The sequence below is a fragment of the Rhinoraja longicauda genome, chromosome 2, assembly GCF_053455715.1.
Source record: "Rhinoraja longicauda isolate Sanriku21f chromosome 2, sRhiLon1.1, whole genome shotgun sequence".
NCBI lineage: Eukaryota > Metazoa > Chordata > Chondrichthyes > Rajiformes > Arhynchobatidae > Rhinoraja > Rhinoraja longicauda.
Window position 1 is genome coordinate 3,683,922 of NC_135954.1, and position 25,525 is coordinate 3,709,446.

The following is a 25,525-nucleotide window of genomic DNA, read 5'->3' on the forward strand; positions in this document are numbered from 1 at the left end:
AGCCTCCTCTATGGCGCACCCTCAAAAATCATTAATAAACTTCAATACATTCAAAACTCCGCTGCCCGTCTACTCACACACACCTCGATCCGTGACCTTATCACTCCCGTCCTTTATAAACTCCACTGGCTCCCCATCCCCCAGAGAATCCAGTACAAAATCCTCCTCATAACCTACAAAGCCCTCCATAACCTGGCCCCATCCTACCTGACCGACCTCCTCCACAGGCACACTCCCACCTGCACCCTCCGCTCTGCCGCTGCCAATCTCCTATCCCCCCACATCCGGACTAAACTCAGATCCTGGGGGGACAGGGCTTTCTCCATCGCTGCTCCCACCCTATGGAACTCACTACCCCAAACCGTTAGAGACTCCCCCACACTCACCACATTCAAAACATCACTGAAGTCTCACCTGTTCAGTACTGCCTTCAACCACTGAAGGTCACCTCACCTTCTGTCTCCTTTCTCTGTTCATTTATTTATTTACTTATTTATCTATTTATTCATTTCCCTATGTTCTCAAAATCTCTGTAAAGCGTCTTTGAGTATATGAAAAGCGCTATATAAATAAAATGTATTATTATTATTATTATTCCCCATCCTTCTTCACACTTACTCGTGACGTCATCACAATTTGCCGTGCTCGCCCGTGACGTCACGCACCGCTTCGAGCCCGCCCACGGCTTTTGATGACGCAACCGCTCCCCTAACCATCCTCCGCCAATGAGCGGCCTTGATTGTCCCGTTGTCTCCAAAACGTCACCACCCAACGACCGTCCGCCAATGAGCGGTCGCCGAACTCCGTCCCGTCCTCCCCGCCCACCTGATGACGCCATCCTCCCTCCCCACCAATGGGAGGCCCGTTGTCCCTCCGACGGGCACTCCCTGACAGCCCTGCGCCAATGAGCGGCAGAGCTTGTGGCCGAGTCACCCGCCTACTTGACGCTAAAAGTCCACCAGCTCCGCCAATTGAAGGCCCGTCGGCCCTCTGACGTCCTCCCTGACAACCCTCCGCCAATGAGTGGCCGAGCTGATGGCCGTCCAAATGACGCCGCAGTGTCCACTCCACCAATGGGTGGCCCGTCGTCCCCCTGACGTCACTCCACGACAACCCTACCGCCAATGAGCGGCCGAGCCTGTGACTGTCCAGCCGTCGACTTGATGACGCCGTGGTCCCCCGTCGTTCACATGACGTCACCGCCTAACGACCCTCCGCCAATAGGCGCCCCACCTCCCGCATGACGTCAGGGGGCGCGGTGACGTCACCGCGCTGGGCTTGGCGGCCACAGTCAAACAGACAGCGGGCGGAGACGACAACAACAACAACAACAACAGCATGACGGAGAAGATGGCGAGCGCGGCGATGCTGGGTGCCGGTGGAGACGGAGAGGGCCCGGACCCGCACTCAGAGCAGGGAGGGGAGGCCGCGCTCCCAGCCCACGGCGTAGCGCAGCCCCCGCGGACCCAGGACGGAGTACCGGAGGCGGAGCCCTCGGCGCGCCTGTGGCGGCCGCTCCTCAGCTGCCTGGAGTCGGCCTGGAGCTGGCGGCGGCCCGGCCTCAGCGCCGCACTCTTCCTCGGCTGCAATGCCGTGTTCTGGTAAGGCCAGGCCCGCCCCGCCGACACCCCCACCTCCCCCTCCCCCTCCCGCATCAACACCCCTCAATAACCCCTCCCCGCCGGCACCTCCCTCACCGCCGGCACCCCCCCCCTCCCCGCCGGCACCCCCCCCTCCCCGCCGGCACCCCCCCCCCTCCCCGCCGGCACCCCCCCCCTCCCCACCGGCACCCCCCCCTCCCCGCCGGCACCCCCCCCCCCCTCCCCGCCGGCACCCCCCCCCCCTCCCCGCCGGCAACCCCTCCCCCCCTCCCCGCCGGCAACCCCTCCCCCCCTCCCCGCCGGCACCCTCCCCGCCGGCACCCCCCCCCCTCCCCGCCGGCACCCCCCCCCCCCCTCCCCGCCGGCAACCCCTCCCCCCCTCCCCGCCGGCAACCCCTCCCCCCCTCCCCGCCGGCACCCCCCCCCCCTCCCCGCCGGCAACCCCTCCCCCCCTCCCCGCCGGCAACCCCTCCCCCCCTCCCCGCCGGCAACCCCTCCCCCCCTCCCCGCCGGCAACCCCTCCCCGCCGGCAACCCCTCCCCTCCCCGCCGGCAACCCCCCCCCTCCCCGCCGGCACCCCCCTCCCCGCCGGTAGACACAAAATGCTGGAGTAATTTAGTGGGTCAGGCAGCATTTCTGGAGAGAAGGAATGGGTGATATTTCAGGTCGAGACCCTTCTTCAGACTGACTGAAGAAGGGTCTCGACCCGAAACGTCACCCATTCCTTCTCTCCAGAGATGCTGCCTGACCCGCTGAGTTATTCCAGCATTTTGTGACTACCTATGTGTTACTTCAGTTTTGTGTCTATCTTTGGCCAAAGGTAGGACGTTGTTAAGCTGTGCAGAGAGGATTTATGAGGATGTTGCCAGGACCTGTGGGTTGCACTATAGGGAGGGGTTGGGCAGGCTAGGACATTATTCCTTGGAGCGCAGGAGGATGAGGGATGATCTTACAGAGGTGTATAAGATCATGAGAGGATTAGATCGGGTGAACGCACAGTTTCTTGCCCAGAATCGGAGAATCAAGAACCAGAGAATGGTTTAAGATAAGTGGTGAATGATTTAATAGGCACCTAACTGACAGCTTTTTCACAGAGGGTAGTGGATATATGGAACGAGCTGCCAGAGGAGACAATTAAGGCAAGGTACAATAACATTTAAAAGACATTTGGACAGGTACACAGATAGGAAATGTTTAGAGGGATATGGGCTAAATGTGGGCATGGAATTGAGCTACGTGAAAAGTTAGAGGAAGGAAGGACTTCATTCCTTGGAGGGCAGGAGACTAGGAATGATCTTATAGAGTTTATAATGATTTAATAGGAAGCTGAGAGGAAATGTTTTCACACAGAGGGTGGTGGGCAGGTGGAATGAGTTGCCAGAGGAGGTAGTTGAGGCAGGTACTCTGCTGTAACAGTATTTAAAAGTCGTGGATAGGAATGGTTGTGAGGGATTTGTTGCGAAGCAGGCAGGACTAGCGTAGATGAGGCTTGGTCAGCATGGGCGTGTTGGGCCGCAGGGCTCATTTTCACACAGTCTGACTCCAGAGCTCTTTCCAAAAAACCTTGCAAAACTCAGTCTTACACTGAATGTGTACTTTGTACATTCAACAATAGTCAAGAGTGTTTTATTGTCCCAAATAGAACAATGAAATTCTTACTTGCTGCAGCACAACACAATATGTAAACAAAGTACACTGTAAATAATAGTCTATTTTAGTTCAGAGCTTATTTGAGGTTGTAATGTTTAATAGCCTGATGGTTGCAGGGAAGAAGCTGTTCCTGAACCTGGACGTTACAGTTTTCAGACTCCTGTACCACCTTCTCGATGGCAGGGGTGGTGCGGGTCTCTGATGATGCTGGCTGCCTTTTTGAGGCAATGACTCCGATAAATCCCTTCGATGGTGGGGAGGTCAGAGCCTGCGATGGACCGGGCAGTGTTCACAACTTATTGCAGTCTTTTCCACTCCTGAACGTTCAAGTTGCCAAACCAGGCCGTGATGCAACCAGTCAATATGCTCTCTACTGCACACCTGTAGAAGTTCAAGAGGATCCTCTTTGACATACCAAATTTCCTTAATCTTCTCGGGAAGTAGAGGCGTTGATGTGCTTTATTTATAATTGCATCAGTGTGCTGGGTCCAGGAAATATCTTCGGAAATATGCAAGTCATATGCATTGGCGTCAGCAACCCTCTGATTTTTTTACATGGAACACCATTGCCACTTGGATGGCTTCCCTCCCTAGTTTGAAAGATTCCCCCACTGGATTCGGCCCCTTGATTTCGCACCCCTCCCCGAAGCCTTGACGATGGCTGTCCTGAGCTTCTGACCTCTGCCATCTTTAACCACTGTTGACCAGCTCCTGTCACCTGCACCGCCTGGTGCAGGTGTCAGCCACCCCATTTATTGTAGTGGTGTGCAAATGATTTTAAACATTTTCATTCCCTTTGTAGAAAGGGGTGGCAGAGTGGCTCACCGGTAGAGTTGCTGCCTCACAGCGTCAGAGACCCAGGTTTGATCCTGACTGCGGGTGCTGTCGGTACGGATTTTGTACGTTCTCCCCGTGACTTTGTGGGTTTTCTCCGGTTTCCTCCCACATCCCAAAGATGTGCAGGCTTCTAGGTAAATTGGGTTTTGTAAATTGTCCTTAGCGTGTAGGATAGAACTAGTGTACAGGGTGATCGCTGGTCGGCACGGACTCTGGGTTTCCACGCCTGTTTCCACGCTGCATCTCTAAACTATCTTTAAACTAAATTAAACTAATCCATGCCAATCACAACCGTTCACTTTAGGTGATGTATCACTAATGAGATTGTTGATTCAGCTATTCGTTACAGAAAAGAGAAGCTGTTCCGAGTTGCCAAAACAGCCATAATCAGGTGTAGGTCGGAAATCATTTGTGGATGGTGAATGTACCCCAGTTAGGAAAATAACTACAGATGCTGGTGCAAATCGAAGGTAGACACAAGATGCTGGAGTAACTCAGTGGGCCAGGCAGCATCTCAGCAGAGAAGGAATGGGTGAAGTTTCGGGTCGAGACCCTTCTTCAGACTGAGTCTGAAGAATGGTCTCGACCCGAAACGTCACCCATTCCTTCTCTCCTGCGATGCTGCCTGACCCGCTGAATAACTCCAGCATTTAGTGTCTACCAGTTACGTGCTATGTATATCTGCATTTCCAGTGGCCATACTAAACATCACGAGATGCGGTGGCACAGTGGCGCAGCAGTAGAGTTGTGACCGTGTAAGTCTTTTAGATTTCTCCCATACCTAAAAAAATTACAGGTTATTAGGTTAATTGGCATCCGTAAATTGTTCCATGATCTGGTCGGTGTGGGCCGAAGGGTCTGTTTCCGTGCTGTATTTCCAAGAGAGAGCTGGATAGAGAATGCATTCAAGAGAGAGCTGGATAGAGCTCTTAAGGATAGCGGAGTCAGGGGGTATGGGGAGAAGGCAGGAACGGGGTACTGATTGAGAATGATCAGCCATGATCACATTGAATGGTGGTGCTGGCTCGAAGGGCCGAATGGCCAACTCTTGCACCTATTGTCTATTGAAATTGGAACATTAAAGCTCTCTTGACTATCATCCTCTTAAATACAAATGATCAGCTGTTTTGAAGAGATGATTGCTGAGTTTTTAAATCTCCTGGTTTCTCCGTGTTTTCCCAGGTTCCTTGCTTTAACACCGTGGAGGCTGTATTCCGTCGTAGCTTTGTCCTTCCTTTTGCTGGTGACTATTGAAAATATAAAGGCTCTGACTCTGTGCCTCATAAAAGGTAAGGATGTTGGCATAACAACTGTCAGTAGCAGCCATGTTAAGTTGCAGGGTCTGGAGTTAGGAACACAGGGAGTTTTTCAATGTCAACAACCCATGGGCCTGAGTTTAAAAGCCATAACCAGAGGCCGAATATTAATATTAAGCCCGGTAATAACATCACCACATTCAACATGTATCACTAAACGCTCTTGAAGGGAACCCGTAGAGTAAATTCAGAGTGTCTTTTACCCAGAGTCGGGGATTCAAGAATCATACGACATGGGTTTAAGGTGAGAGGGGAGAGATTTAATAGGGACCTAAGGGGCATCTTTCTCACTCGGAGGGTGATGGTATCTGAATCGAGCTGCCAAGAGAGGTGGTTGAGGCAGGCACGATCATAACATTCAAAACACCAACTTTAGATAGTTCCTCTGTCCCTCCCTTCCCCTCCTCCTTCCCAGATCTCCCTCTGTCTTCCTGTCTCCAATAGACAATAGACAGTAGACAATAGGTGCAGGAGTAGGCCATTCAGCCCTTCGAGCCAGCACCGCCATTCAATGCGATCATAGCTGATCACTCTCAATCAGTACCCCGTTCCTGCCTTCTCCCCATACCCCCTCACTCCGCTATCCTTAAGAGCTCTATCCAGCTCTCTCTTGAAAGCATCCAACGAACTGGCCTCCACTGCCTTCTGAGGCAGAGAATTCCACACCTTCACCACTCTCTGACTGAAAAAGTTCTTCCTCATCTCCGTTCTAAATGGCCTACCCCTTATTCTTAAACTGTGGCCCCTTGTTCTGGACTCCCCCAACATTGGGAACATGTTTCCTGCCTCTAATGTGTCCAATCCCCTAATTATCTTATATGTTTTAATCAGATCCCCCCTCATCCTTCTAAATCCCAGTGTATACAAGCCTAATCGCTCCAGCCTTTCAACATACGACAGTCCCGCCATTCCGGGAATTAACCTAGTGAACCTACGCTGCACGCCCTCAACAGCAAGAATATCCTTCCTCAAATTTGGAGACCAAAACTGCACACAGTACTCCAGGTGCGGTCTCACCAGGGCCCGGTACAACTGTAGAAGGACCTCTTTGCTCCTATACTCCACCTATATCCTTCCTTTGTCCCGCCCCCCTGACATCAGTCTGAAGAAGGGTCTCGACCTGAAATGTCACCCAACCCTTCTCTCCCGAGATGCTGCCTGACCTGCTGAGTTACTCCAGCATTTTGTGAATAAATACATTTGGACAGGTTCAGGTATAGGACAGGTTTAGAGGGATATGGGACATTGGTGCATTTACTTTGCAGACACAGAGACACCAATACGAATGCAATAGTACGCATGATACTGCTGGCTGTGGTACATTAATCTAGATTTTAACATTTTAGCGGTTTGCCACAGTGACACAGTGCTAGTCACTATTTAAAAGATATTTGAACAGGTACTTGGATAGGAAAGGTATTTGATTAAATTTCTCAAGGCAACGTGAAGTATAGATGGAGTTAATGGTGGGGGTTCTGGTCTTTGTGATGGGCTGGGCTACATCCACAATTCCCTGCGATTTCTTCCAGTTTTTGGCAGAGTTGCCAGACTTGTTGAGTTTAGTTGAGATTTTAGTCTAGAGACACAGCGCGCACACAGGCCCTCGGCCCATCGAGTCCACGCCGACCAGCGATCCCCGCACATTTATCCTCCACACCCAAGGAGAATTTACAATTATATCAAGCCAATCAACCTACAAACTTGTACATCTTTGGAGTGTGGGAGGAAATCGGAGTTCCAGGGGGAAACCCACGCAGGTCATGGGGAGAACGTACAAACTCTATCCAGGCAGCACCCGTAGTCGGGATCGAACCCGGGTCTCTGGCGCTGCAAGGCAGCAACTCTATGTTTGACTTTGCTCCACGACTTTGTGTCTTACTTGAAAAAACATCGACATGATATGAATCTATTCCGCTTAGTTACACTCAAAATTGTTTGAGGTTTTGCACATGACTGGTTAAGAATATGTATCTTGTATTTGTATCAAATATTTCAGCTGAACTGGAAGTGTTTTTCTGAAGATAGACACAAAATACTGAAGTAACTCTGAAGAAATGTCTCGATACGAAACGCTGCCCATTCCTTCTCTTCAGAGATGCTGCCTGTCCCACTGAGTTACTCCAGCATTTTGTGTCTATCTTCGGTGTAAACCAGCACCTGCAGTTTCTTCCCACACTGGAAGTGTTTTTGTTTGCCTGAAACTTGATCACACAATTAAATTTTTTAAGCATAATAAAACAAACAGAAGGATGAATAATTTTAAATCATTGTTTGCAACAGCCACCAATAAAATTACAGTTTTCTTTACATTTAGTTCCTCATTGGTGCAAGAATCATATGTGTTCGATGTATTTCCCTATTGCCAGTTTAAGTGTTAGTCTGCATGCTTCAGAATTCTAGGAAGGTTTTATTCTGCTTGCCTTGTAGTCATAGAGTCGTGGAGGGGGGGGGCTGCTGAGAACTAATGGGGACCTGGCGTGGGGGGGGGAATAAAGAAGGGATGAGTTCTATTAGTCTGAAGAAGGGTCTTGACCTGAATCGTCACCCATTCCTTCTCTCCAGAGATGCTGCCTGTCCCGCCGATTTACTCCAGCATTTCGTGTCTATCTTCTTTGTAAACTAGTCTGATTATATTTTCGACCTCTGTACCCAACACAACAATTTTAACACTAAACGCAATTTTTTAATCTGTTATCGCTGTGACGTTGGTCATTTGCTTCTGAAATACAGAGGTGCAGCGGTTAGTGCTGCTTAACTTGCAGCCCCATGGTCCCAGGTTCGATCCTGACATCAGGTGTTACCCGAGTGGAATTTGTAGGTTTTCCTTGCGACTGTGTAGGTTGCTCGAATTTTCTCCCACTTGCCATGTGTGTGCTGTGGTAGGTTAAGTAGCTGCTATTCACCGATCAGCCAAAACATTATGACCTGATGAGCCAAAATATTATGACCACCTGCCTAATAAGCTGTTGGTCCTCCGTGTGCAGCCCCATACGCAGCAGGGTGCGATGCACTGTGTATTGTGACGCATTCCTCCCGTGACCACCATTAACATTTTCTGTGACTTAGACCTTCTGTCGTTTCGGACCAGACGGGATGGTCTTTGTTGCCCTCGCGCATCGATGAGCCTTGGGCACCCAACACCCTGTCTGTCGCCGGTTTGTGGTTTGTCCCTCCTCGGACCACTGTCGGTCGGTACTCACCACTGCTGACCGGAAGCACCCCACTAGCCTTGCCGTTTCAGAGATGCTCTGACCCAGTCGTCTGCCCATAACAATTTGGCCCTTGTCAAAGTCGCTCAGGTCTTTACTCCTGCCCATTTCTCCTGCATCCAACACGTCAACTTCAAGAACTGACTGTTCACTTGCTGCCTAATATATCCCACCCCTTGACAGGTGCCATTGTAATCGATGATCAATATTATTCACTTCGCCTGTCAGTGGTCATCATGTTTTGGCTGATCGGTGTAAAGTACCCCTCTGTGCAGATGAGTGTCAAAACAAAAGTTCCACAGGGAGTTGATGGATATACGAGAGAGGAGAAGTTACAGAACCACGGGGAAATAAGATAGAGCCATACAGCGTGGAAACAGGTCCATTGGCCCAACTTGTCCACACAGATCAACATGTCCCATCTACGCTTGTCTCACCTGTCTGTGTTGTCCCATGTTGCTCTAAACCTATCCTATCCATGTATCTAAATGTTTCTTAAACGCTACGATAGTACCTGCCTCGACTACCTCCGCCAACTCGTTCTATGCACCCACCACCCTTTGTGTATAAAAAAAAATGTGACCCCCTCAGGTTCTAATTACATCTTTCCCCTGCTCACCTTAAACCTATGTCCTCTGCTTCTCGATTCCCCTACTCCTGTGAGTCTATCTGATCTGTGTAGGAAAGAACTACAGATGCTGGTTTAAATCGAAGGTAGACACAAAATGTTGGAGTAACTCAGCAGGACAGGCAGCATCTTTGGAAAGAAGGAATGGGTGACATTTCGGGTCAAGACCCTTCTTCAGACTCGTTCTTCAGTGTGTGAAGAAGAGTCTTGACCCGAAACGTCACCCATTCCTTCTCTCCAGAGATGCTGCCCGTCCCGCTGTTTAAATCGGCATTTGAAGCAGCAGCATTTGTGTCTATCTGTCTGCCTGATCTATTCCTCTCGCGATTTTGTATACTTCTATAAGGTTACCCCTCATCCTCCTGCTCTCCAAGGAATAGAGTCCTGCCTTGCTCAACCGCTCCCTAGAGCTCAGGCCCTTGAGTCGTGGTATCCGCGTAAATCTTCTCTGCACCCCTTCTAGTTTGACAACATTTTTCCTATAACATCGTGACCAAAGCTGAATGCAATATGTAGCCTTAGCAACATGTTGTATAACTGCAACATGACATCCCAACCTTTATACTAGATAGTGACCGTAAATACACCAAGCAGCTTATGCTATGACCATTATTTAATAATATCTGAGTATGCATTTTGGGCTTGGACCTGTGTAGGAAGGAACTATAGATGTTATTTTACACCGAAGATAGACACAAAATGCTGCAGTAACTCAGCAGGACAGGCAACATCTCTGGAGAGAAGAAATGGGTGACGTTTCAGGTCAAGACTTGATTCAGCTGTCTGAAGAAGGGTCTCAACTCAAAATGTCATCCATTCTTTCTCTCTGGAGATGCTGCCTGCCCTGCTGAGTTACTCCAGCTTTTTGTGTCTGTTCAACACTCAATACTCTGAATGATGAAGGCCAAAATGGTGAAAGCCTTGTTGACCACTCTATCTACGTGTGACGCCACTTTCAGGATCCCTCGGCTCTACCACACTCCACAGAGCCCTGCCAATGATATGGGAGATTGGGACTGAAAGGGTTGTTCTTTTGTTAGCTGGCATAGCCCGATGGGCCAAATGGCCCCCCTCTGTTGTATCGAGTAAGTCAGAAGAAACCTGTGCTGAACCTGGGTATTTCAATGACTGGAGTAACTCAAGTGTTTAAAAATTAACTCCAGGAAAATGCCAGTTAATTGGAATACAAAAGAGAACCATCCCATTTGTGAAGGGCAATGTTGCCAGATCATCTGTTATTCATGTTGACATTTTGTTATTAGCACAATGACTCAAAGCCTCCAGCGACTGGCCTGCTGCCCAGAATCGTTAGTTAGTCGCCCAATAAAGTTATTCCTAGCTGGTAGGAACAAGGAACTGCCGATGCTGGTCTACATTGGTGTTATTCTTGCCTTCAGGTCCAGTTCCTCGATGAAGTCAGGTCCAACTTGTTTCACAAAGCTTCATACTTAGAAGCTTTGACAGCATAAATACGTCCTAAGGCTAAATCAGCCTGGCTGTCTAGTTTAGTTTAGTTTAGAGATACAGCGTCGAAACAGGCCCTTCTGGCTCACCGAGTCAACACCGACCAGCGATCCCCCCATTCACTAGCACTATCCTACACATTTGGGATAATTTACAGAAGCGAATTAACCTACAACCCAAGAAAACCCAAGTGGTCACAGGGAGAACGTGCAAACTCCGTAAGGACAGCCCCCGTAGACAGGATCGAACCCGGATCTCTGGTGCTGTAAAGTAGCAACTCTATCACTGCAAAACTGTACTGCCCACTGTCAAAGAAGAAGTCTGAAGAATGGTCCCGACCCAAAACGTCACCTATCCTTTTTCTCCAGAGATGTTGCCTGACCTGCTATGTTACTCCAGCACATTGTGTCTATCTTCTTTGTTTCCACATGTCGAAGAATTTGAATGTTTTTGATTGAGTTTAATAACTAGTTTGGTTCAGAGATAAAGCATGGAAACAGGCCCTTCAGCCCACCAAATCCACACCGACCATCAATCGCCCGTTCACACCAGTTCTTTAGTCTAGAGATAGAGCATGGAAACAGGTTCTTCGGTCCACTGAGTCTACACTGACCATCGATCACCCGAGCACACTAGTTCAATGCTATTCCCATTTTTTCATCCACTCCCTACACATTTAAGGGCAATTTTCAGAGGGCCAATTGACCCGCAAACCTGCACGTATTTGGGATGTTGGAGGAAAACGGACCGCACTGAGGAAACCCACATGGTCACGGGGCGAACATACAAACTCCACAAAGACAGCACCCGAGCTCAGGATCAAACCCGGGTCTCTGTTTGGTGCTGTGAGGCTCAACCAGCTGCACCACTGTGCCCATTTAAAATAATTTGAAAAGCGAAAATTTGAAAGAAAAGTTGAATTGATTGAAAGATACAGCATGGAAACAGGCCCTTTGTCCCACCGAATCCATGGCAACTATCAATGACCCGTTCACACTAGTTCTATATGTCGGAAAGAACTGCAGATGCTGGTTTAAATCGAAGGTAGACACATTTTGCGTCTACCCACACTGGTTCTATGTTACATAACCCCATTTTAACTGCACGTGGAGTCGATACCCAAAACACCCGACTCTGACTCCAGCAGCACCAGAATTACTCCGACTCCACAGCACTGCATTAAGGGCAGTTTACCGAGGGCCAATCTACCTACAAACCAGCAGTTCTTTAAGATGTGGGAGGAAACATTGGCCTTCATAACAAGGGGAGTTGAGTATAGGAGCAAAGAGGTCCTTCTGCAGTTGTACAGGGCCCTAGTGAGACCGCACCTGGAGTACTGTGTGCAGTTTTGGTCTCCAAATTTGAGGAAGGATATTCATGCTATTGAGGGCGTGCAGTGTAGGTTCATTAGGTTAATTCCCGGAATGGCGGGACTGTCATATGTTGAAAGACTGGAGCGACTAAGCTTGTATACACTGGAATTTAGAAGGATGAGAGGGGATCTTATCGAAACGTATAAGATTATTACGGGGTTGGACACGTTAGAGGCAGGAAACATGTTCCCAATGTTAGGGGAGTCCAGAACAAGGGGCCACAGTTTAAGAATAAGGGGTAGGCCATTTAGAACAGAGATGAGGAAAAACTTTTTCAGTCAGAGAGTTGTGAATCTGTGGAATTCTCTGCCTCCGAAGGCAGTGGAGGCCAATTCTCTGAATGCATTCAAGAGAGAGCTAGATAGAGCTCTTAAGGATAGCGGAGTCAGGGGTATGGGGAGAAGGCAGGAACAGGGTACCGATTGAGAATGATCAGCCATCATCACATTGAATGGCGGTGCTGGCTCGAAGGGCCGAATGGCCTCCCCTTGCACCTATTGTCTATTGAAACCGGAACACCCGGCGGAAGTCCACACAGTCACAGGGAGAATGTGCAAACTGCACACGGATAGCACCGGAGGTCAGGATCAAACCCGGGTCTGTGGTGCTGTGAGGCAGCAGATCTACCAGCTGCATCACTGTGCTGCCTATCATTTATCATTATTTTAATTGTTCATTTTGAAGTTGCTCCCATCATATTTCTAGATACTTGTGCGTGCTTAATTGTGGCCGGAACTGAAAGATAGAATGATTTTATAGTTTCCTCGAGCCTTGTTTAAATATTTAACAACTCTATTCCAGTTTTTGCTGGTGATAAGTGCATTTAGATAACAATTGATTAGAACAAGTAAATCCACCTTGCTGGGTTAGTTTCATATCACGTGTACCAAGGTCCAGTGGCAAGCTTTTGTTATGTGCTATCCTGTCTGCGGAAAGACTATACATGATTATGTGTAGGAAAGAACTGCAGACGCTGGTTTAAATCAAAGATAGACACAAAATGCTGGAGTAACTCAGCGGGACAGGCAGCATCTCTGGAGAGAAGGAATGGGTGACGTTTTGGGTCGAGACCCTTCTTCAGACTTATGTCAGGGAACATCTCCCCTGATATCAGTCTGAAGAAATGTCTCGACCCGAAACGTCACCCATTCCTTCTCCAGAGATGCTACCTGTCCCACTGAGTTACTCCAGCATTTTGTGTCTGCCTTCTATACATGATTATAATTGGGCCGTCCACAGTGTACAGATACATGATTAGGGAATTATAATTCTGTTGTATTGACTGCCTTCGTAACCCAACAGCACAATGCCATCGGAAGAGTAACCGTTCACACATCTACTAGTCTGCAGAGAATGATCCCAGGAATGATTGGGTTAACATACGATGAGCAATTGACGAACTGGGCCTGTGCCCGCTGGAGTTTAGAAGGATGAGGGGGGGACCTCACTGAAACCTACTGAATAATGATAGGCCTGGATAGAGTGGATATGGAGAGGATGTTTCCACAAGTGGGAGAGTCTAGGACCAGAGGTCACAGCCTCAGAATAAAAGGACTTACCTTTAGAAAGGAAATGAGGAGGAATTTCTTTAGTCAGAGGTTGGTGAATCTGTGGAATTCATTGCCACAGAAGGCTGTGGAGGCCGCCATTGGGTATTTTTAAGGCAGAGATAGATAAATTCCTGACTAGTACAGGTGTCTGGGGTTATGGGGAGAAGGCAGGAGAATGGGGTTGAGGGGGAGAGATCGATCAGCTATGATTGAATGGCGGGGTAGACTAAATGGGCCAAACAAGGAAATGGCAGATGAGTTGAACCGGTACTTTGGATCTGTCTTCACTAAGGAAGATACAAGCAATCTCCCAGATGTTCTAGTGGCCAGAGATCCTAGGGTGACGGAGGAACTGAAGGAAATCCACATTAGGCAGGAAAGGGTGTTGGGTAGACTGATGGGACTGAAGGCTGATAAATCCCCAGGCCTGATGGTCTGCATCCCAGAGTACTTAAGGAGGTGGCGCTAGAAATTGTGGACGCATTGGTGATCATTTTCCAATGTTCTATAGATTCAGGATCAGTTCCTGTGGATTGGAGGGTAGCTAATGTTGTCCCACTTTTTAAGAAAGGAGGGAGAGAGAAAACGGGAAATTATAGACCAGTTAGTCTGACATCAGTGGTGGGGAAGATGCTGGAGTCAATCATAAAAGACGAAATTGCGGAGCATTTGGATAGTAGTAACAGGATTGTTCCGAGTCAGCATGGATTTACGAAGGGGAAATCATGCTTGACTAATCTTCTGGAATTCTTTGAGGATGTAACCAGGAAAATTGACTGGGGAGAGCCGGTGGATGTGGTGTACCTTGACTTTCAGAAAGCCTTTGACAAGGTTCCACATAGGAGATTAGTGGGCAAAATTAGAGCACATGGTATTGGAGGTAGGGTACTGACATGGATAGAAAATTGGGTGACAGACAGAAAGCAAAGAGTGGGGATCAATGGGTCCCTTTCAGAATGGCAGGCAGTAACTAGTGGGGTACCGCAAGGCTCAGTGCTGGGACCGCAGCTATTTACAATATACATTAATGACTTGGATGAAGGGATTAAAAGTACCAGTAGCAAATTTGCAGATGATACAAAGCTGGGTGGTAGTGTGAACTGTGAGGAAGATGCTATGAGGTTGCAGGGTGACTTGGACAGGTTGTGTGAGTGGGCGGATGCATGGCAGATGCAGTTTAATGTGGATAAGTGTGAGGTTATCCACTTTGGTGGAAAGAATAGGAAGGCAGAGTATTATCTGAATGGTGTCAAGTTAGGAACGGGGATGTACAACGAGATCTGGGTGTCCTAGTGCATCAGTCACTGAAAGGAAGCATGCAGGTACAGCAGGCAGTGAAGAAAGCCAATGGAATGTTGGCCTTCATAACAAGAGGAGTTGAGTATGGGAGCAAAGAGGTCCTTCTGCAGTTGTACAGGGCCCTAGTGAGACCGCACCTGGAGTACTGTGTGCAGTTTTGGTCTCCAAATTTGAGGAAGGATATTCTTGCTATTGAGGGCGTGCAGCGTAGGCTTACTAGGTTAATTCCCGGAATGCTGGGACTATCATATGTTGAAAGACTGGAGTGACTAGGCTTGTATACACTGGAATTTAGAAGGATGAGAGGAAATCTTATCGAAACGTATAAATTTTTTAAGGGGTTGGACACGTTAGAGGCAGGAAACATGTTCCCAATGTTGGGGGAGTCCAGAACAAGGGACTACAGTTTAAGAATAAGGAGTAGGCCATTTAGAACTGAGATGAGGAAAAACTTTTTCAGTCAGAGAGTTGTGAATCTGTGGAATTCTCTGCCTCAGAAGGCAGTGGAGGCCAATTCTCTGAATGCATTCAAGAGAGAGCTGGATAGAGCTCTTAAGGATAGCGGAGTCAGGGGGTATGGGGAGAATGCAGGAACGGGGTACTGATTGAGAATGATCAGCCATGATCACATTGAATGGTGGTGCTGGCTCGAAGGACTGAATGGCCTCCTCCTGCACCTATTGTCTATTGTCTATAAATGGACTAATTCTGCTCCTATTACTTATGAACATGAATAATCTATAAAAGTACGCAAAATTATGGAAATTCAGTATCAACATATTTATGGGATGCATGTCACAATATGTGTCATGCTCTCTAGTTCATTTTAAACAAGTTATCATTGAACATATTGAGCTGTCTGATACAATATTTCTAGTGTCACACAGCACGGAAACAGGTCCTTTGCCCCAACTTGTCCATGCCAACCAAGATGCCCTATCTCAGCTAGGCTCATTTGCCCAGGTTTGCCCCAACCCTTGGGGCAACACAATGACGCAGCGGTAGAGTTGCTGCCTCGCAGTGCCTGACCCGGGTTCGAACCGGACCTCGAGTGCTGTCTGCGTGGAGTTTGCACGTTCTCTCTGTGACCGCATGGATTTCCTCTGGGTGCTCTGTTTTTCTCTCACATCCCAAAGACGTGTAGGTCTGTAGGTTAATTGTCTTCCGTAAATCACCTCTCGTGTGTAGCATAGACCTGTGTGAATGGGTGATTGTTGGTCGTTGGGCCGAAGGTCCTGTTTCCACGCTGTATCTCGAAACTAAACTAAACCCTCTCAACATTTCCTATCCATGTACCTGTCCAAGTATCTTTTAAATGTTCTTATTGTACCTGCCCACCTGTTCTAGCAGCTTGTTCCATTTACCCACCACCCTCTGAGTGAAAAAGTTGCCCCTCAGGTTCATTAAATCTTTCCCCTCTCTCCTTAAAACTTGTGTCCTCTTGATTCCCCGACCCTGGGTAAAATACGGTGTGCATTCACCCTGTTTATTCCCTTTGTGATTTTATATACCTATATAAGATCGCCCTTCTTATAATTTCCTAATCCAAGGTGGATGTTTGGTGTACAGTCATTGTCAATGAAAAGAAAGTAACATATTTCAAAATGTAGGTATTTATTTCACAAAATGCTGGAGTAACTCAGCAGGTCAGGCAACATCTCAGGAGAGAAGGAATGGGTGATGTTTCGGGCCGAGATCCTTCTTCAGACTGAAGAAGGGTATCGACGCGAAACCTCACCCATTCCTTCTCTCCTGAGATGCTGCCTGACCTGCTGAGTTATTCCAGCATTTTGTGAAATAAATACCTTCGATTTGTACCAGCATCTGCAGTTATTTTCTTACACTTATTTCAAAATATTATGGTTGGTCATGTCATAAGGAATGAGAGTAGAATTAGGCCCTTTCGGCCCATCAAGTCTATGCTGCCATTCAATCATGGCTGATCTATCTCTCCCTCCTAACCCCATTCTCCTGTCTTCTCCCCATAGCCTCTGACACCCGTACTAATCAAGAATCTGTCTATCTCTGCCTTACAAAATATCCACTGACTTGGCCTCCACAGCCTTTTGTGGCAAAGAATTCCACAGATTCACCAACCTCTGACTAAATACATTTCTCCTCATCTCCTTCCTAAAAGAATGTCCTTTAATTCTGAGGCTATGACCTCTAGTTCTAGACTCTCCCATTAATTCTCTGAATGCATTCAAGAGAGAGCTAGATAGAGCTCTTAAGGATGGCGGAGTCAGGGGGTATGGGGAGAAGGCAGGAATGGGGTACTGATTGAGAATGATCAGCCATGATCACATTGAATGGCGTTGCTGGCTCGAAGGGCCGAATGGCCTCCTCCTGCACCTATTGTCTATTGTCTAATAGAAACATCCTCTCCACATCCAGTTTATATGCCTTTCACTATTCTGTACATTTCAATGATGTCCCCCCCCATTCTTCTAATGATGTGCCCCCCCATTCTCCTCAAATTTGGAGACCAAAACTGCACACAGTACTCCAGGTGCGATCTCACTTTCTTTACACACCAAAGACGTCCAGGTTTGTAGGTTAATTGGCTTGGTAAATATTGTACATTGTCCCTAGTGTGTGTAGGATGGTGTTAGTGAGCGGGGTTTGCTGGTCGACGTGGGACTCGGTAGGTCGAAGGGCCTGTTTCCACGCTGTATCACTAAACTAAATGGCGGTGCTGGCTTGAATATCCGAATGGCCTACTCCTTCAACTATTTTCTCTGTTTCTATGTCTTCAAAAATTACAGTGTACACAAATTAGTCGTAATATCCTGGTCGCTAGCGTTTTAACAAAGACTGGGTGGTTTCGTAATTATAATCTATGTGCAGGATGTAAATATCATTTGCATAGAACAGCACAGCACAGGAACAATGTTCGTGCCAAACATGACGCCTAGCTGAAGGGATCTCATCTGCCCTCTAGTGTTGGACATTTCCACCCTATGAAACAGGTTCTGACTGTCTATGTGTACCGCAGATGCTGGTTTACACTGAAGATAGGAATAACTCAGCAGGTCAGGGAACATCTCGGGAGAAAAGGAATAGGTGACATTTCGGGCTGAGACCCTTTTTCAGGCTGTTTCTCCAATCTATGCCTCTCGTAATCTATATACTAAATACTTGTTTGTTTGTTCCTGAACTACTGCCAAAATGATACACGATAGCGCGACAATTTTAGGCCCACCTTACTCACCGTCGTCCCTTTGGTGCTAATGGAAGAAGTTTCATTGAAATCGGTGTTATATTGTTTAAGTTATTCACATTTTAAAGTTTAAATCTATCTCCTAGGGAGGATGGGGGGAGGGGGTGGAGGGAGGAGGGAGAGGGAGGAGGGAGGATAAGGGGGATTGAGAGGGGTTGAGGATACGGGGGGTTGAGTGGGTGGGGGAGGGGAAGAGGGGGAGGAGGGGGGAAGAAGAGGGTGCTGCACCAATGCAGGAGAGGTTTGGGTCCACTTGGTCTAGTTTTATATATTTCTATCGTCTCCCCTCAACCTCTGATGTTCCAGAGAATACAATCCAAGTCTACTCATCCTCTCCCCGTAGCTGGAACCTTCTATTCCAGGCAGCATTCCAGTAAACCACCTCTTAAGACCAGAACTGCACGCAATACTCCAAATGTGGCCGAACCAAAGTCCTATAGAGCTTCATCGAAATTTCTTGACTATTGTATTCAATGCCCCTTGCAAAGAAGTCAATCATACCATACGCTTTCTTTACCACCCTATCTGCTTGTGCTGACACTTTTAGTCGGCTATGAACTTGGACTCCATGATCTCCCTGCACATCAATACCATGCAGGGTCTTGCCATTAACTGGAAGCACCCTCCTTACGTTCAACCTCCAAACTTGCAACACCTCACACTTACTCCATCTGCCATTTGTCCACCCATTTATGCAACTGATCTCCCCTGTACCTTCTGACAGCCTGACTCACTGTCTGCAATAGACAATGGACAATAGGTGCAGGAGTAGGCCATTCAGCCCTCGAGCCAGCACCGCCATTCAATGCGATCATGGCTGATCACTCTCAATCAGTACCCCGTTCCTGCCTTCTCCCCATACCCCCTCACTCCGCTATCCTTAAGAGCTCTATCTAGCTCTCTCTTGAAAGCATCCAACGAACTGGCCTCCACTGCCTTCTGAGGCAGAGAATTCCACACCTTCACCACTCTCTGACTGAAAAAGTTCTTCCTCATCTCCGTTCTAAATGGCCTACCCCTTATTCTTAAACTGTGGCCCCTTGTTCTGGACTCCCCCAACATTGGGAACATGTTTCCTGCCTCTAATGTGTCCAATCCCCTAATTATCTTATGTGTTTCAATAAGATCCCCCCTCATCCTTCTATATTCCAGTGTATACAAGCCTAATTGCTCCAGCCTTTCAACATACGACAGTCCCGCCATTCCGGGAATTAACCTAGTGAACCTACGCTGCACGCCCTCAATAGCAAGAATATCCTCAAATTTGGAGACCAAAACTGCACACAGTACTCCAGGTGCAATTCCCTTCAATTTTGGTGTTATTTGCAAACTGACTCACCAGCCCGTCTACATGGACATTTTGGTTATTTATATATCTCACAAACAGCAGGATTGCAGCACAGAACCCTATAGAGCTCCACTGGTCACAGACCAGCCAGAATAACTACCTTCCATAATAACCCTCTGTCTTCTTTGAATAAGCCATTTCCGAATCTATACGACCAATTGAATAAATTTTATTGGCCATGTATGTCCACATACAAGGAATTTGCATTGGTGCTCCGCTCGCAAGTAACAACACGACATACAGTAAACAATTAGGAATAAAACATAAAACATTATAGTTTAAACATGTGAATGAAATAAAATACCAGAGCAAAAGGAGGCTACAGACTTTTGGCTGTTGAGTAGAGCTACTGCTTGTGGAAAAAAAGCTGTTCTTATGTCTGGCTGTGGCGGCTTTGACCAAGTTACAGTTGAGGAATAAGGGGGAGGCCATTTAGGACTGAGATGAGGAAAAACCTTTTCACCCAGAGAGTTGTGAATTTGTGGAATTCTCTGCCCCAGAGGGCAGTGGGGGCCAATTCACTGGATGAATTTAAAAGAGAGTTAGATAGAGCTCTAGGGGCTAGCGGAATCAAGGGATCTGGGGAGAAGGCAGGCACGGGTTACTGATTGTGGATGATCAGCCATGATCACACTGAATGGCGGTGCTGGCTCAAAGGGCCATTGAATGGCCTCCTCCTGCACCTATTTTCAATGTTTCTATGATATGGGGAGAAGGCAGGCACGGGTTACTGATTGTGGATGATCAGCCATGATCACAATGAGTGGCAGTCCTGGCACAAAGGGCCAAATGGCCTCCTCCTGCACCTATTTTCTATGTTTCTTCTCCACTCACTCATCAGGCAAGAGATACTGAAGTGTAAAAATGCACACCTCCAGATTCAGAGACAGTTTCACGGATACTAGAGTGCGTTCCTGACCACCCCCTCCCCCCCATCTACCTCATTGGAGACCTTTGGACTATCTTTAATGGACTTGATTGGACTTCACCTTGCACTGAACATTGTTCCCTTTATTCTGTATCTGTACACAGTGGAAAGCACGATTGTAATCATGTCTAATCTTTCTGTTGACTGGATAGCATGCAACAAGAGCTTCTCACGGTACATGTGACAATAATGAACTAAACAATAACTATTGTCTTTACATTCCTAATGTAAGGTAACATTGATGCAACTTTAATTAAATTCGATTATTTATGCCTTGCTTATACTGTTATTTTTCAATAGGTTGGAAGAAAAGCAAGAACCTCAATGAAAGGTATGTGCTGTGAGAAAATCTTTTGGAATAATTTTTGAATTTCCATCATTTCTTAAGCTTGGTATCTCTGGGTGGCCTTGTTCGCGGTGATGTTGTCACATAATGGCTTCACGGAAGGAAGCAGGTGGTGGAAGGTTGCTTTTCAGACTGGAGGCCCGTGACTAATGCCGTGCCTCGGTGTTCAGTGCTGGGCCCATCGCTGTTTGCCATCTATATCCCTGAGTTGGATGAGCACGTGCCTGGCGTGATTTGCAAGTCTGCAGATGACACGAAAGTGGGTGGTATTATCGATAGTGAAGATGATTGTCAAAAACTGCAGCAGGATCTTGATCGGTTGTACGTCACAAAAATGGTGGAGTAACTCAGCGGGTCAGGCAGCATCTCGGGAGAGAAGGAATGGGTGACGTTTCGGGTCGAGACCCTACTTCAGACTGTTGTCAGGGGAGGGGGCGGGACAAAGATAGAATGTAGTCGGAGACGGGAAGACTAGTGGGAGAACTGGGAAGGGAGAGGGGATAGTGAGGGAAAGCAGGGACTATCTTCTTGCGTTTGAGGCACCAGACGTTATGAGGCTGCTTCTGCTTCTGCTGTCTCTGTTTGTTGTCGTTCGCCTGATTGAGGTCAGTTGACAGGGCTCACCACGGGGAGGTCGACAACGTGAGCCTCAGGGACTATCTGAAGTTAGAGAAGTCAATGTTGATACCGCTGGGGTGTAAGCTGCCCAAGCGAAATATGAGGTGCTGCTCCTCCAATTTGCGCTGGGCCTCACTCTGACAATGGAGGAGGCCCAGGACAGAAAGGTCAGACTGGGAATGGGAGGGGGAGTTGAAGTGCTGAGGGCAGGTGGGCTGAGGAATGGTTGATTGAATTTAATACATAGAATGTGAGGTGTTGTATTTTGGAAAGACTACCCAGAATTGGTAGCCTGGGATTGTATTCACTGGAATTTAGAAGGATGAGAGGGGAACATAGAAGCATATAAAATTCTTAAAGGATTGGACAGGCTAGATGCAGGAGAAATGTTCCCGATGTTGGGGGGAGTCCAAAACCAGGAGTTACAGTTTAAGAATAAGGTGTAGGCCATTTAGGACTGAGATGAAGAAAAATTCTTCACCCAGAGAGTTGTGATTCTGTGTAATTCTCTGCCTCAGAAGGCAGTGGAGGCCAATTCTCTGAATGCATTCAAGAGAGAGCTGGATAGAGCTCTTAAGGATAGCGGAGTCAGGGGGTATGGGGAGAATCAGGTACGGGGTACTGATTGAGAATGATCAGCCATGATCACATTGAATGGTGGTGCTGGCTCGAAGGGCCGAATGGCTTCCTCCTGCACCTATTGTCTATTGTCTAAAAAGGCTTTTGGCACATTGGCCTTCATCAATCAGAGTATTGAGAATAGAAGTTGGGAGATCATGCTGCAGTTGTATAAGATGTTGGTGAGGCTGCTTTTAAAGTATCGTGTTCAGTTTTGGTCACCGTGTTATAGGATAGATGTTGTCAAGCTGGAACGGGAGGAATAGATCGGGTAAATGCACGGAGCCTTTTGTCCAGAGTTGGGGAATCGAGAACCAGAGGACATAGGTTTAAGGTGAGGGGGGAAAGATTTAATAGGATCCCGAGGGGTAGCTTTTTTTATACAAAGGGTGGTAGGTGTATGGAATGAGCTGTCGGAGGAGGTAGTTGAGGCAGGGACTATCACAATGCTTAAGAAGCATTTAGACAGGTATGAATTGTTATATTTCCTTGAACAACCCCCCCGCCTCAACACCGAGACTCTGGCGTTTATATATTTTTTAAAAGTCTTGAAAAACAAAGCAGATCTGAAATGGTGAAAGATGACATAATAAAGATTTAGAGATACAGCGTGGAAACAGGCCCTTCGGCCCACCGAGTCCGGTGCTGCACTGTTGTATGTTCTCCAAGTAGAGTAGATGAGCGGGGGGGGGGGGGGGGGGGGGGAAGGTTAGCTATGTAGGTACTCTGCCTATTGTGGCAGGTTGAGTAGATGAGGCACAGTGTGTACACACTCATGTGGGCAGAATGAACATAGAACAGTTACAGCAGAGGAACAGACAACGTGTGTGCCGACCGTGATGCAAACTAACTCTTGACTGCCTGCACGTGATCCACATCCCTCTATTTCCTCTGTGTAAAAAAACAACTTGTCCCACATGTTTAATTTAGTTTAATGATACAGAGTCCGCCGACCAGCGATCCCCGCACATTAACACCATCCTACACCCACTAGGGACAATTATTACATTTACCAAGCCAATTAACTTACAAACCTGCACGTCTTTGGAGTGTGGGAGGAAACTGAAGATCTCGGAGAAAACCCACGCAGGTCACGGGGAGAACGTACAAACTCCGTACAGACGGCGCCCGTAGTCAGGATCGAACCCGGGTCTCCGGCGCTGCAAGCTCTGTAGGGCAACAACTCGACTGCTGTGCCACAGTGCCACATTTAGACTTTAGAGACTTTGGCAGGCCCTTCGGCCCGCCGAGTCTGTGCCGACCAGTGATCACCTCACACACTAACACTATTCTGAACGCTTGAGACAATTTTACACCTTACCATACCGACCAGCGGTCATCGTACACGAGCACGATCCTACACACTTGGAACAATTTTACAATCAACCAAAAACCTGCACGTCTTCGAAGTGTGGGTGGAAACTGGAGCACCCGGAGAAAACCCACGCAGGTCACGGGGAGAATGTACGAACTGCATACAGGCAGCACCCGTAGTCATGAATGAACCTGCGTCTCTTGTTTAGTTTAGTTTTAGTTTAATTTAGTTTAGTCACATGTACTATAGTACAGTGAAATGCTTTTGTTGTCTGCTAATCAGCGTAAAGACAATACATGATTACAATCGAGCCCTTTAAAATGTACAGGTACATGATAAGGGAATAACGTTCAGTGCAAGATAAAACCAGTAAAGTCCGATCAAAGATAGTCTGAGGGTCCCTGATGAGGAACACAGTAGTTCAGCACTGCTCTCTGGTTGTGGTAGGATGGTTCAGTTGCCTGATAACAGCTGGGCAGAAACTGTCCCTGAATCTGGAGGTGTGCGTTTTCACACTTCTGTACCTCTTGTCTGATGGGAGAGGGGAGAAGAGGGAGTGGCCGGGGTGAGACTGGTCCTTGATGATGGTGCTGGCCTTGCCGAGGCAGCGTGAGGTGTAGATGGAGCCAATGGAAGGGAGGTTGGTTTGTGTGATGGTCTGGGCTGTGTCCACAATTCTCTGCAGTTTCTTGCTGTCTTGTATAGAGCTGTTCCCAAACCAAGTTCCCAAGTCAAGTCAAGTCAAGTTTATTTGTCACATACACACACACACGATGTGCAGTGAAATGAAAGTGGCAATGCCTGCGGATTGTGCACAAAAAAGAATTACAGTTACAGCATATAAATAAAGTTAATAAGTTAATATAGAGAAGACAAAATTTAGTCCCTGGAGTTATAAAAGTTAACAGTCCTTATGGCCTGTGGGAAGAAACTCTGTCTCATCCTCTCTGTTTTCACAGCGTGACAGCGGAGACGTTTGCCTGATCGTAGCATCTGGAACAGTCCGTTGCTGGGGTGGCAGGGGCCCCTCGTGATCTTGCTTGCTCTGGATCTGCACCTCCTGATGTATAGGTCCTGCAGGGGGGCGAGTGTAGTTCCCATGGTGCGTTCTGCCGAACGCACTACTCTCTGCAGGGCCATCCTGTCCTGGGCAGAGCTGTTCCCAAACCAGACTGTAATGTTGCCGGACAGGATGCTCTCTACAGCCCCAGAGTAGAAGCAATGAAGGATCCCCAGAGACACTCTGAATTTCCTCAGCTGTCTAAGGTGGTAAAGGCGCTGCTTAGCCTTACCCACCAGTGTGGCAATGTGCGTTGCCCATGTCAGATCCTCTGTGATGCGGACTCCCAAGTATTTAAAACTGCTCACCCTATCCACAGTAGACCCATTTATCTCCAGTGGCGTGTACGTCCTTGGATGTTTAGCCCTTCTAAAGTCCACAATCAGCTCCTTTGTTTTAGTGACATTCAAGAGGAGGCTATTGTCCTGACACCAATGTGCCAGATCAGCCACCTCCTCCCGGTAGGACGCAACCCTGGGGGGATCCTATGTTCAGGGTGAGGGAGCTAGATGTGTGTTCCCCCATCCTGACCACTTGGGGCCTGGCGGTGAGAAAGTCCAGGACCCAGGCACACAGAGGGGTGCTAAGCCCCAGTTCCAGCAGCTTCTCAACCAGTCTGCTGGGGACTATTGTGTTAAAAGCTGAACTAAAGTCAATGAACAGCATCCTCACATTAGCCCCCCTGGCTGTCCAGATGAGAGAGAGCGGTGTGCAGAACCTGGGAGACTGCATCATCCGTGGACCAGTTCGGACGGTATGCGAACTGTAGTGGGTCCATGTTGCGAGGAAGGAGGGCACAGATGTGCTTCTTGATTAGTTGTGATGCATCCCAATAAAATTATTTCTACAGTGCATCTGTGGATGTTGGTGAGAGTTGTAGGGGACGTGCCGAACGCCCTCAGGTTTCTAAGGAGGTAGAGGCGTTGGTGTGCTTTCTTGGTCGTTGCTTCAATATGGGTGGTCCAGGAGAAGTTGTTGGTGATATTGACTCCTTGGAATTTGAAATTTTCCACCATCTCTACTTCAGCACCGTCAATGCTTCCTGAAGTCGATCACTACCTCCTTTAATCGATCACTATCTCCTTGATAGGACGGGTTTGTTTTAGAGGGATATGGGCCAAACGCAGGCAGGTTGGACTAGTGTA

General features: G+C 47.9%; 1 protein-coding gene across 1 annotated transcript in view; it reads left to right on the forward strand.

Moving 5' to 3' along the window:
* The first annotated feature begins 1,255 nt into the window (after nt 1–1,255).
* retreg1 (reticulophagy regulator 1) overlaps nt 1,256–25,525 on the forward strand; it is a 97,668-nt gene continuing 73,398 nt past the window's right edge. The window contains exons 1-3 of the mRNA XM_078414063.1: nt 1,256–1,601; nt 5,271–5,377; nt 20,724–20,754. Coding sequence (XP_078270189.1) covers nt 1,339–1,601; nt 5,271–5,377; nt 20,724–20,754 — 401 coding nt within the window. The 5' untranslated portion in view covers nt 1,256–1,338. The remainder of the gene's footprint in view (nt 1,602–5,270; nt 5,378–20,723; nt 20,755–25,525) is intronic.